This window comes from Harmonia axyridis, chromosome 1 (assembly GCF_914767665.1).
Source record: "Harmonia axyridis chromosome 1, icHarAxyr1.1, whole genome shotgun sequence".
Lineage (NCBI taxonomy): Eukaryota > Metazoa > Arthropoda > Insecta > Coleoptera > Coccinellidae > Harmonia > Harmonia axyridis.
In genome coordinates, this window is record NC_059501.1 from 26507593 (window position 1) to 26521452 (window position 13860).

The following is a 13860-nucleotide window of genomic DNA, read 5'->3' on the forward strand; positions in this document are numbered from 1 at the left end:
ACATTATTTTGATTGACTGAGCATTTTTGTTATCGTTTTTTTTCTCAGAATATGTAATATTAGTGTATACTTTATTTTTCATATGTTCCTTGTTCTGTAGTTGGGTTTAAACCTGTAGAACATTGTATATGTTAAATAAATAAATAAATAAATAAATTACATTATTACATTCCTCAGACCAGTATCCTCATTTTATATTTTTCATAATTTGTTGCCCACGAACATTGATACTTTTCAATATCATAATTTGCAGTGTCCGGGTAAAATGAAATAAACACAAGACTCTGTGGATAATTCATATTCAAAAAATATAATAAAAATTCCCCAAGAAGAATGTCTTTTTTTTCTCATATTTGTTCTTTGTAAATGTTTCAGTCCACTTCAATATATCTAATCTAGTTTTTGGCTCTTATTTTAACTTTAAGCTATCAGCTGTCACTCCAATAAACATGTGATTGGAGTTTCTATAACAAAATGAAAAAACGAGACAATGTGCTCCATTTCAGAATTTTCAGGAAATGAATAAGAAATCAAATCAAACCTCCATTAGATCAGTAACATCAAAAAAATTAAACATACCTTTTTTCAGCTATGTCAGATGTGAAATGTGAAATTATGCTGTTGAAATGTTGATCACCAAACCACTGGCCAGAGCCAGATTAAGATTCTGAAATACCTTCCGATAATATCTGCAACATACCTGAATAATAATATCGCAATAACAAGCTATGAACATTAATGTCTCCTGTTGTAAATAATAAACAATTGCTTGATATCGCCACAAAAAATCTGAATGTTAAACATGGGCGCCCGCAGGGGGGATGCCTCATCTTTCAGCACATCACCCTCAATATTACTTTCTCAATCCAAAGGGCAAGAAAAAAAGGAAAGTAATAGATTCACAACTATTTTGCGGTTTTCAATGGAATTACATACTATACATATAATCCATAATCGGTAGAGGTATTTTTTGAATTGAAAACTCTTTTAGGCGCGTTGAGCACTTCTTGGGTGAAGAAAAATCATGGAACCGAAGGCACTCCATGTGTGTCAATTTGCTTATAAATTCATCTTATAAACTGTCCGTAACCGTTAAGTATGGAACAAAATTCATGTTTAGCTGAACAGACCATTTTAAGAAATAATCCTGAAACACGTCGATTTTTTATTTTAATTTACCGTATTTTAAAATAATAATCTAATATACAGGGTGAACTACTTTCGAGGAATGACGTCAGTGTCATTTTTTTTAATGGAACACCCCCATTTGTCTTAATTTTCCGATTACTCTGGCTGAGCAGATTCCAAAAATGTATCACATGTTGATTACAATTGGTACAGGGTGGACAAAAATACAATAGTTTTATGTGTGCTCATAAAGTGACGCGTAACATTCTTTATTAGTTGAATTAACAATATTATCAAAAATACGGCAATTGATTTGAATATAACACCCTGTAGTTTGTTACATTTTTAGATTAATAAAAATGTATAAAAATAATAAATAATTCCTTTCATATTCTGTCTGCTAGACCACAAGTACCAAACATGTTTGGAAACAGCTCATTTTTATTAATCTAAAAATGTAACACACTACAGGGTGTTACATTCAAACCAATAAGCGCTAGACAATAAGTATTTTTGATAATATTGTTAATGTAACTAATAAAGAATATTATGCGTTATTTTATGAGCACACACATGATCTTTTGAAATTCAGAGTAGACGCTGGTGATAAATATAAATACAGAAATAGAAAGAAACGGAATACTGATGTCGCCTACGACAATCATGGACGCCTAATCGTTTTTCAATAATTTTCATTTTGCCCCCCCTGAGAAAAATGTCTGCGGGCGCCCATGATGTTAAATGAGAGAACTATTCTGGGCTCCCCAATATATCCATCTCCATCAAATGAATACCAATTCTCGACTATACATGAAAAATGTCCTTATTCAGTATAACGTCAGCATTTTCAGAGATATATATCCCCAGAAACTCCGCCTGAAACTGCATAAAAGTGTGTAAGTTTAGAAAATATTCGTAACGACCGCAGAACCCATTTCCATAATATTCAAATGAAGCCCCTAGTAAGACCATTTATGCAACTTTGTGGCGTATATATGTATGCTCATCCCAAAGCCTGAGATCGATGAACTTTGAACTAGGACGAGAGGCTGACAATGGCATTTGAATACAATCAACATGTTTTGGTCCCGAATTGAATACTTCTTTATGCCCGGGTTGAAAATCAAGATAGATTTCATGGCCTGTCATGATCACACAACACATTTAATTGGATCACACAAAAACTTAATCGCTTGACATGAATTATTATGGTGACGTGATTTTCAAGGTACAATTTTCAATTGAATCATTCTTCATTCAGTGGTAGAATTTCAATGATGTGGGTTCAAGGAACATAAATATACATATTGACCTACGACATCGATCAAAACCATAGAGTAATAAACATAGATAGAAGGAGTATACGCAATTTTTACTTGTCCTCAACATGGTTAGATTACGTTGTCGGATTGTGATATATTTTCAAATCCACAATTTTACTATATAGTTATGAATGTATATTATATTGAATGAAATATATTCATTTAAGTGATTCCCTATAAAAGATGGAAATTTGAATATTTGGAATCCGATATTTTTTTCCACTTTTCGAATTTATAATAAGCAGAATATTTATTATTTTCTATTCCTTTCTGCTGAAGTCCAAAGGTTTGGCAACTGTTGCTCTCCTAGTGTCATCGGTTGTTTCGCGGTGTTTGTCGCGCTTGAATTTGTTTTCTGAATTTCTGATATATTTGGGTATTTATTTCTATATATTTTGAGTTGATATGAAACGTTGATTCATTATTGGACATAAGAAGTGCGTTCTTTGTGGAGAAACTCGCGAATTGAGTGAAATATCGTATCCATTCTTAGATTATCTCCATCCCTGACAAATTTTTCATGAGGTTTCTATTGGAGAACAATAACAACATCACCTGGTATCGCTGATATGTTTTCATTTCCGCGCGGTTCATGTCAAATTGAATTTTAATTTTTCCTACTGAAAAAAATGTCGAAAGCTGCGGCAAGACTGAAATCTATGAAAAAAACTGTGGAAAAAATTAAACATGGACATATCAGAACCAATATACCCGCAGGTTTAGCATCTGCTGGTCCACCTTTGGGCCCAGTGCTTGGTCAGAGAGGATTAAATATAGCAGCTTTCTGCAAAGACTTCAACGAGAGAACAAACGATATTAAGGAAGGTATACCTTTACCAACGAGAGTATTCGTCAATCCTGATCGGAGTTATGAATTAATTATCCATAAACCTCCAGTTGTGTATTATTTGAAACAAGCTGCTGGTATCCAAAAGGCCTCGCTTAAAGGAGGAGATGAAATAGCTGGGATGATTACTTTAAAACATGTTTATGAGATTGCTAAAACAAAACAGGATGATCCTACTTTGCAAATTAAGTCATTACAACAAATATGTGAAATGATATGTGGCATAGCTAGGTCATGTGGAATGAAAATTTTTAAAAACTTAGATGCTGAAGAATATGCTGAATTTTTGGAGCAGAGAAAGCTATATGTTGAGGAAGTTCGAAAGGAACTTCAAGAAAAGAAGGAAGCTAAAATGTTGAGAACAGGATAAACTATGTGTAAATAAATTTAGTAGTATTAAAAAAAAAAAATTAGATAGTTCATGTTGGGGACAAAATTTGCTTACTGATAATAACATATGCTCCCTCTATCTGTGTTTATTACTCTGAGATTATAAGCATAACATAAAAGTAAAATTCTACAATAATTCTGTAACTCGAATAGAATCGAACGAATCAGATCGTAAACTGGGAGATCGGAATGTTTCACTTATAATATCTTGACCAAATTTGATTCTCTGTATCCACTTCTTTTTCTATCGCCAAATTTAATTCGTAAATGATGTCTTTAGTTACTCGAGTTACAGAATACCAGTCCGAAATGATTCCGGTGCATTTCTATTCGATCCATACCATCTCTATTAGATTTGAAGTTACATAATATCTATAATAAAAAGTCAGCACTCCACAATATGTTCTTTTTGGTCTTGAATACTTTTCACCGAAATTTTTTGATTTAGTGCACTGTTTATTCAGAAAGCTTGGATTCCGATAAAGTATTTGATGTCCAAACCCGCATACCGATGCCAAATCTCATTGAAATTGGTCCCCGGGAAATTGACATTTGCTCATCAGTGTACGTCCTGAAAAACTGATTTTTTATGGACATATCTACTACATGTTCCGAATATCCATACCAATTTTCATGACTATCAGGCTAGCAGAACGCGATATGAGAAAATTCCGGGAATTTCACGTTATTCGGAAATGTTGAATTTTATACGAACCATGTACTGCTCAAATAAGGTACTCATACCAAATTTCATTGAAATCGTGAAAGAATTGTATGAGTTAGGGTTGTTACAAGGAACTTTGACGAAGACAATTTAATTGTAGCTATAAGGTCAAAATTATGGCATTTAGATATAGAAAACTACATAAAAAATATTCAGTTATTATTTTTCAAAAAGTCACAAAATATACAGCGTGATCCATTTTTATGGGTTCTGCGACTTAAGTTTGTACATCTAATTGCCGGCATTTTTAGAAACAAAAATTCAACTGAAATTAAAAAAAAACTAGAGTACCTATTCTTTTGTAAAAGTATGAAAAGGGTCTATCAAAACTTTCTTACACTATATTAATTTGACTCACCTTGTTGAACAAACACTCCAGAAAAAAACACACACTACAAAATACAAATTATCCTGTAGAAACCAATGTGAAAAGTACACTCAGAAATGGTAAATGAATTATGTAGGTATTTTGTTATTATAACTCCGACCACAGACCAACTCCGACCAATATATTTGCAAAGAGCATGTAAACTACGTTTCTTTGTTTTAATGTCAACTACGTGAATATTACTGCCAGTGACACATTATTTTATTAAAAAAGTGAAATGTTCTAGTTTCCTGTGCAACTTTCGTATTTTTTTCTTACATAAGAACCTTCTCCTAATAATAACAAATACAACAAAAAAAAGAATTAGTGAAATCGGTCCAGCCATTCACGCGTGATGCCGTGACCAAGGGAAAAAGGGATTCATTTTTATATATATAGAAGATAGATTGGTAGCCGACTTTCTAGGTGGCGTACAAGAGAATTCAATATTTTATATTTAACCATTTGGACGCTGGCTGTACAGGATGTCAATATTGAAATACACTGAAAATCCTATGCGGCAGTTAACGTGTTAAAACTCTCTCTATGCATATGCCAAATATCAAAAAATCACCTAATATGTATTTAATTAATTACCTAATATAATATAATATTCAATTTATTTACCTAATACAATATAATAATTGTAAATTATTAATCTCACTGATCTCATAATAACAGATTAAACTTGGCTGAAATTTATTTTGAATATGTGAAATATTATATAGTCGTACAACTTTGCTTAAGCCGTTTTTTTCCGAAATTCGAGGCTTTATTGTAAAAAAAACTGGTTATACATTAATGATTCAAAGTATATCGTCCATCGCTGGCCACTACTTTCTCCTATCTTTCGGGCCGTGTGCTATTGATCGAAGCAAGTGATAGTCTGAGGGAGCAACGCTGGGAGAATACGTCGGGGTAGGACTTCAACTCGTACGACACCCAATTTCCTTGTTTCTGAATCATTTCTATGACTTTTAGGCGTTTTGAAATTGCTTGTTACGTCACTCCCAATGATCCTGCCAACTTTTGTTGCGTTTGACAAGAGTCTTGATCAGGTAATGTCTCAAATTCTGCATCTTCGAAAACCTTCTCTCTTCTACCGCCATGCTGGTCATTCCATCAATCATTGGTCCATTCGCGGTACGTTTTTTCACTAATGGCGGCCTCTCCATATGTATTTGAGAGCATTCGATGAGCTTCAGTCCCAGATTTCTTCATATCAAAGCAGAAATGAAGAGAATTTGGCTCGTAAGCTGACATGTTCAATACAAAATAACTTCATGATGCAAACACAAATCGAATAATATTTCGATGGCGTTATGTTAACAAATACCTAAGCTTATTGTATGACATCTTCAATCTATTTATTTCGACTGCCACTTACCGCTATAGTTATCTATTGCAAAACGGAGGAAGCAAAGTTGTACACAATATTATGCGAAATGTGAATCTGTTATTACGCTCATGCTGAAAAATTGACATATTTCCGAGAAAATCAAAATGCTCCAACTAGTTGCGCAATTAGTTTATGAAAAATGAGTGCTCAAAAATTCAAAAACTTCTTCGATTCAATGTGCAAAAATTTTTTAACAACTCACCATCTACTGAAATCCTCATTGTCTGTCTCATACTATTTCTGTCCTGGAATTCTCGACTTCAACTCCGAACCAGTCCAGCCCTGATATCCCAGCACGTCTTCCCCAAGCATCGCGCCACGTTCAAGAAGACAAAAACATTATAACATTTCGGAGAAAGAAACGTCGTGATTGTTGAACGTGTAACAACAGATGAACGTACTCCGCTTAAAACCAAAGGATAATGTAGCCTTCGAAAACAATGCTCCCCAGGGATAATATATCTATTATCCCGTCCATTGTTGTGATTTGAGAGAAAAGGTTCGGAGAGAAACTCGAAACGTTAGTCTCCTATTGTCGTGATCAGATTTCTATCGATTCGCTTTGATTGCTACGTCTTATTGTTGTTGACGGAGTCAGGAACCCATTCTGATGGAGGGCAATGAAAAACGATGTACGAAAAATTGAATTTTGCTACCATAACAAGAGCGCTTTGAAGAATTGATGTTTGCGTTGAAGGCCCGGGTCGACGAGGGGGCCTACAATTTTTATTTGCTGTCGTAGACAGTTTGATTCAACGTCATTTCTGACTGCGTGTATAGGGAGGAACACCATTTCCGATTTTTTTGCTTTATGCCTTGAATTTATTGTTGTTTGGATTCTATGTTGAGAAGAACATTTTTAAACTTCACGTTTTGTATGAACCTAATATGGATTAAAAAAATTACGGAAAATGCAGGAATATTTATACTATTTTGATTACTATTCAATTCAAAATTTACCTCGACAATTTGAATAGTGAAATATTTAATGATTAATTTCAGGATTTCAAATGCCAATTATCATCTTGAAGCGTTCCAGATATTAATTAAATTTATTCTTCTTGTTACAGATTTAATTTATTTACACAGGATGTACCAGACATCGACGTCAAATCGTAATCGTCAATTTGAATAGTGGAATATTTAATGATTAATTCTTAGATTCCAAATGTCAATTATCATCTTGAAGAGTTCCAGATATAAATTGAATTTATTTTTCTTGTTACAGATTTAATTTATATACACAGGATGTACCAGAAGTCGACGTCAAGTCGTAATCGGAAATTTGATTTAATAACGTCTCTATTTGTCTCTCTAACCCTTCAGAAGGTTCTCTCCATCTCACGTTAACGTCATTATCTGTCTCATTATAACTTCATAAAATGACCGTCCCTATAACTCAAACAAGAATTTTAAGTCGCCCAAGCCGCCAATAATTGTAAGTTCCATAGTTTTTCAAAAGCGCCAGATAAGAACAAATAAACAAATTTTATGTTACAGAAGGTGACCAGAAAGAGTGAATGGAGTGATCCGAATAAAACAATATCCATAAATATAGAATACTTCAGCAGTTATTCTGTTCAATGAACCAGGGAAACATAGAAAATTCCCACAAAACTACAATAAGTCAACTGTCAGTACTTGGAAAAATAGTGGAGAGAATCTGTGCAAGAAGAATGAACGATGAAACAAAAGTACTGACTCTGATACCACATGAGCAATTCGCATTCATAAGAGATAATTGCACATAAATGCAACCACTTAGGCTCATGGAAGGATTTCAGAACAAACAATCCACTGAACTAATGCTGTTAGATGTTGAGAGAGCTTTTGACTTAGTTTGACACGAAGGACTAGCCCATCACAAGAGGAGGGGTGCTGGAGGCTATACTACTAAAACCTGCAAAATAGGGGGATAAGATTTGCTACGTCTAAATAAGAATTTTAGTATCTACTAGCAAACAAGTAGAAGCAGAAGTACCTCTAGGTTCAGTTACTCACATGGAAAAACCATATGAAATGCACAATGGATAAAACAAAGTCAGCCATGAGCAGACTATACCCACTTATGGAATAAAAAAGCCAAATGAACCAAAATATGAAAGAGAGATTGATCAGATCAATTGCAAGACCTCAACTAACATATCATATGGATCGTCAGCAGGATGTTATGCATCCAGAAGCCATATCAAGAAAATACAAGTAATCGAAAATAAACTGTAAAGAGCTGCAATAGATATACTGTCATTCAGAAGAAACTAACAAATCCACAGAGACTTACAATGGAAAACGGTCACAAATTTCTTGTACAGAAATATTATGTTATGTATGTGACCGGTAGAGTTCAGTCCAGCGAATCTAGATGCAGACTGAACAGTTCAACGTTTTTATTACGTAGAAAAATATTTAATGAAAATTCCTTTCGAAGACTACAGAGTGTTTTAGGGGGAAATTTATACTCCTTTATCAAGAAAATCCATGCTTGTATGAAATAAAAATTAAGGATTATCGCGAAAAAAAATTGTTGCTCAGGGAACCTCAACAAATGCAGAATATTATTTCTCTAATTCTGTGGTTATTCCGTTCATTCTTCCACATCTTGTAGAACAAAATCGTGCGAGAATATATCAGAAACGCACAGTTTTCATGGTTATATTTCATTATTATATGTTGGTACTACGAACTTTCCGCCACGGCTTTATCTGTCAAATCATCAATCGGCCTTAAATAAATCAGTTCTGCCAACCAATATTTTTCAATGCAAAAATTACTAATTGATATTTATGGAAATAATTCATTAATTTCAATGAAAATGCAACGAATTAGAGAAAATAATGTATAATACTCGTACAGAAGGCTCATTCTACCACTCGTTCATTCGAAAACTCGCCACTTCGTGGCTCGTTTTCGAATTTTGAACTCGTGGAAGAATATCAATGCCTTCTGCACTTGTATTATAAATAACTATTCCAAATGCGAACAGAGAAGGGCGTTGAATATGTATAGAATAATACGTTCCTGTATTGATTCAACCGATTAACTGAGAATAAATTATAAATTTATACAATTTGAAGTCTTCATAAGTTCTTCCAGTTGCCAGACACCTCAAAGTTATCAATGAATATTCTTCTATTCTATGAGAGGTTTTATTCAAATTGTCACATGGTTCGCTTGATTGGATACAGTTCAATAAATGTAAATGGATGAATTGTTCCCTCTTTTGCAACTATTCTCTAACCTAAACACGTTTTCTCTTTTGCGCACAACAAAATTGTTACAACAGCCAAAGCAATTTCTGCCTTTTTGAGAGAATACGGGGAACTCTGTAATAATGTATCTATGGCTCATGACAATCACTGTACGAATGGTAACGAATGAGCTCTTTTGCAGGGTTCATGTCGTTGATGTATTGACAAACGTGAATGAGTAGTATGTTGGGTCTTTAAATTTACGGCTTTGGAGAAAAGCCACGGTTATATTGAAATTATTTTTGAATAGAGAGGGAAAAATTCGATCAAAACTCGGTTTTTAGAAATACCATTTTGGGATCCTTATTAAATTCGCCAACTTTTTATGTTACTTACGAAAATCATCCAGTAAATTTTTTCCATACGGTCAGTTAAAACTGGGCTAAATATTAATTTTAAAATTTTGTTGAAGCAAAAAGTGACATTTTCTTTCAAGTAAAAAGCATTTGACTTTGAATTTTAGTCCATGGCTTGAATATGTTGTAATGCTTCTTCATGAATACCTATATAAAAAAATTAATAATCAAATTAATATAAATCAAAAAAGTTAATATTTGAAGAAACAGGATTCAGAAGAGCGTCACAGAGTGTAGATATTCCCAATTTTTTCAATATCTATCATCTTCAAAAAACATAATTCAATAATATTGATTATTCAATTCATTCCATTTGGAATCCTTGTTTTGAGATATCTTTCTCCAATACATATTTCAAGGAACTTGATCTATATCATTTTTTTTAGTTCATAGAAAATAAAAACATGAAAGCAGCGACTAACTGACATTTCTTACATTAATATCTGAGTAAATCTAACGTACGTTATTTGGTAAAACATTCAGTGGTGAATTCTTTCCATTAGTTTTCAAGGGAAATCGAAAAACTATCCATCAAAATGAATGATGTGGTCGAATAATTTCCAAGCAATAGGATATTTCATAACCAGAACATTTGATTAGGAACTCAGGCCAAGCAACTAAATTCCACTGAGTTAAAAAAAAACATCAATTGTCTTTTTCAAAATTTCCAAGTAAGTTGAAATGAGACAATCTGTGATGAGATAATAAAAAAATGTTCAGAATTTCGGCTCTTCTTCACTTATTTTATTTTATATATAAAATTCGGTTACCAAAACCGAGTTATTCCTCCTTCATGTTATCCCTATGATTAGTGTTAGTGCACGTTTGAGGATTTGTGATGGAAGTACAAGATTAGTTGAATTCCTACTGGATTGATCTGCGTATTTATACTCTACTAAAACAGGTATAGACAAACAAGTCTATTTATTCGAACAAACAATTTTTTCATCAGAGGGTATAATGATCAAGAATGTTGTCAGACTATATTTTATTCAATTGTCATACTTCATTTAACAAGGCATAGTACTAAGCAAGATTCATGGAAAAAATATTTGAATTCTCGAAAAAAGAAGACATCAATTAGCATTTAGGAACATACTTTGTTTGAAGTAAAAAGATTTCTTCAATACACACCTACATATTATATAAAATTGTCTTCACTCGACCATTTTTACAATTTAAATATCGAAAATGGAAGTCTTGTAATTAAAATTCATATAAAGTATAGGAAATTATTAGATGAGTTTCACCTTGGTATAATCAAACCAGAAAATTGCAGACAATTTCATATTCAATCAATAACCAGATTTCTCCGAGGATTTCTGAACCAAAAATTAATCCAACAATTATAAAGGGGTTCCTTCATAAATGAGGTTATTAATATAAAATAATACTTGATGAATAGATCTTTCTTATTCAAATGAAAAATTAAACTAGTCATTTTTGTTTGTTGAAACCTGCTCCATCCAGAAAGTCGATAGACTTCGATATTCTCCTGTTTTACCACAAATCATCTCATCCGCCTTGTACATCTTAACACATCGTTTGAACATGTCACCTTATCCACACTGTATAGTGAAACCTGAAACGACAGAGATATCAAGTTTCAAAACCATACCTGATGGGAAGCTTGTAGCTCCCTATTCAAAAGAGTGAAACCTATATACCGTAGGATAACAGTAACTAAACTCGTGTCTATCCTTTCAGGAATAAAACTGCGATATAAGGAAATTTGAGAACTACGATACTCTCCCCAGATACCTTTCGTGTCGGTTTTATATCTCAGAATAGTCACAATGAATTATTTGAGTCCATTCTGAATTTTTCAGGTTTTCATTCCAAGAATGATTACGTTTGAGATGTGGAATGTTTTGTACCTTTAGATGAGGAATAATGAGAATCATAACGGTGGATTCGCTTGCTGGCTTTCAATAATTATTGTAGTGTCATTTGCAAAATACATTTTTCCACTGATGGATGTTTTCAAGAAGTTTTAATGAATACTTGCCAAAGACAGACATCGCGGCGGTATTTGATGATATCAATCACGGGTTTTTATAATGAGTTAATAAACAGAAAGTGGACAAAATTTGATGAAGATTTAGCAATATGTAAACAATTTATGATTGTCGAAAGTAATCGTTGGCCGTTGCCAGTAAAAAGTGCTAAAGAATATTTCGATGGCCATGCTAAAATGCCGGTAATAAACTTATTGACCTGTATAAATCAAATAATTTGACAACTATTGTGTCTAATCCTTCACAATAATATATCTATATGATATATTTAGTTTATTTTTGTCTTGGAATGATATTCCAATTTTAAATGACAAATTTAATAATCAACCAAAAGAAAATTCAAAATTACTAAAAATGTAACTAATTAAACAACTACATCAACATAATTAGTTAACCGTTTACTTAATTGATACATTTTTAGTAATTTTGAATTTTCTTTTGGTTGATTATTAAATTTGTCATTTAAAATTGGAATATCATTCCAAGACAAAAATAAACTAAATATATCATATAGATATATTATTGTGAAGGATTAGACACAATAGTTGTCAAATTATTTGATTTATATTAAATATCCTTCATCAAGTAGACTCATTAAACTTTTATTATTGGCCTGTAATGACCAAGGTCATCCGGGTTTCCTTTATTGAAAATCGGTTTGATTGACGCCAGTTTCAATTGATCTGGGAATATTGACAATCTCATAGAATTATTTATTATATAACATAGCACTACTGCTAGCTCTTTAATGGAAAATTTAACAATATTAGTCGGAATGCCGTCATATCCACTACAATATTTGTGTTTCAGCCCCTAATTCTATGAGCTCATCAGCACTTACAGGGTACAAAAACATTGATTGATTAGCGTCCGGTATCAAGAGGGAAAAATTTTCTGAAACCTGATCAAATTGAACACCTTTCACTATTTTTATGGGGTATTGATTGAAATTTTCTGTTAACTGTATTGAATTTTCACTAAATGAGTTGACCTGATGAACATTTCTTCCTGTCAGTTCGCTACAAATAGCCCACATTGATTTAATTTTGCATTTTGATTTTTTAATTCTTTGTTCATATTCTAGATTTCTTTCTAATTTCAACAAATTGTCATATACTGTCATATCTATGGAATTGAGAATTTTATCTACGAAAAAATCAGTATAGCGTATATTGACGAACGAGAAAGTTCATCTTCATTTTTATGTTCTCATTACTCGCAACTCAAGAAAATGATGGATCTCAAAGAAAATATAGATATAAGCAGATTTCACTAAGTCACTACCTTTTGAAACAAAATTCCTGAAGATATATAACAAAGGAGTCTAAGGATCTCACAACAAAAAAGTTTGATGGCTTCGTAGATACCACTCTAGATGAGCAATACTTGATGATAAAGGTTGTTTTTATTATGGTTACTAATAGTTAATATAATATAAGCTACTAATTCAGAGAGTCAATTGAAGATATTGTAATTTACTAGTGAACTTAAAATGTTCAATTCACTGAGTGAATGAACCTGATCTTACCCCAGTTGTTAATTCCTATATCCAGTTGATAATCAGACTAAATTTTTCTCCACATTTTACTATTCCTTTTAATTGTGAATAACCAGACTTATGGGGCCATGAAAACTCCTTTTCTCAATTCAGGTTATCAAACTAAGCCTCCTCATCGTTGAAAAGATAAGGTAAACAAAATTGCACAAATGAGGGTATTACAATTGAGTAATTGAAAGTTATAGATGTATTTATACATATGGGGAAATCGATTCTCGTGACACAATGCGAAAAAGAAAACAAAGAAATATGTTAGTCTAGCGTTTTCATCGAAAATGTTAACAAAGAAGTGTCGACACCATGTATTCTGTGCATCTTATCGAATCATTTTCATTTTGATTCCATCATAGATGTTCAACTGAAACCAATGAGTTGATCCATTAAAGTTTTGTGAAAACTGTAATATTTTGTGGAATCTAATCAGTAGCGTAGCTACTACCGTATCAACTATATATCTATGGTACAAAATCATTCAGTTATGAAAAATTATGAAAATCAAACAA

At 32.6% G+C, this 13860-nt stretch overlaps 1 protein-coding gene across 1 annotated transcript; it reads left to right on the top strand.

Moving 5' to 3' along the window:
• The first annotated feature begins 3055 nt into the window (after positions 1-3055).
• LOC123683098 (39S ribosomal protein L11, mitochondrial-like) lies at positions 3056-3707 on the top strand. Its single transcript, XM_045622004.1, has one exon. It carries the CDS (start codon positions 3080-3082, stop codon positions 3665-3667), a length of 588 nt encoding a protein of 195 aa, XP_045477960.1. The 5' UTR covers positions 3056-3079; the 3' UTR covers positions 3668-3707.
• Positions 3708-13860: the final 10153 nt, after the last annotated feature.

Bases quoted from the DNA above. Each gene is read 5' to 3' on its own strand.
- LOC123683098 (XM_045622004.1), top strand. From the start codon at position 3,080: ATGTCGAAAGCTGCGGCAAGACTGAAATCTATGAAAAAAACTGTGGAA.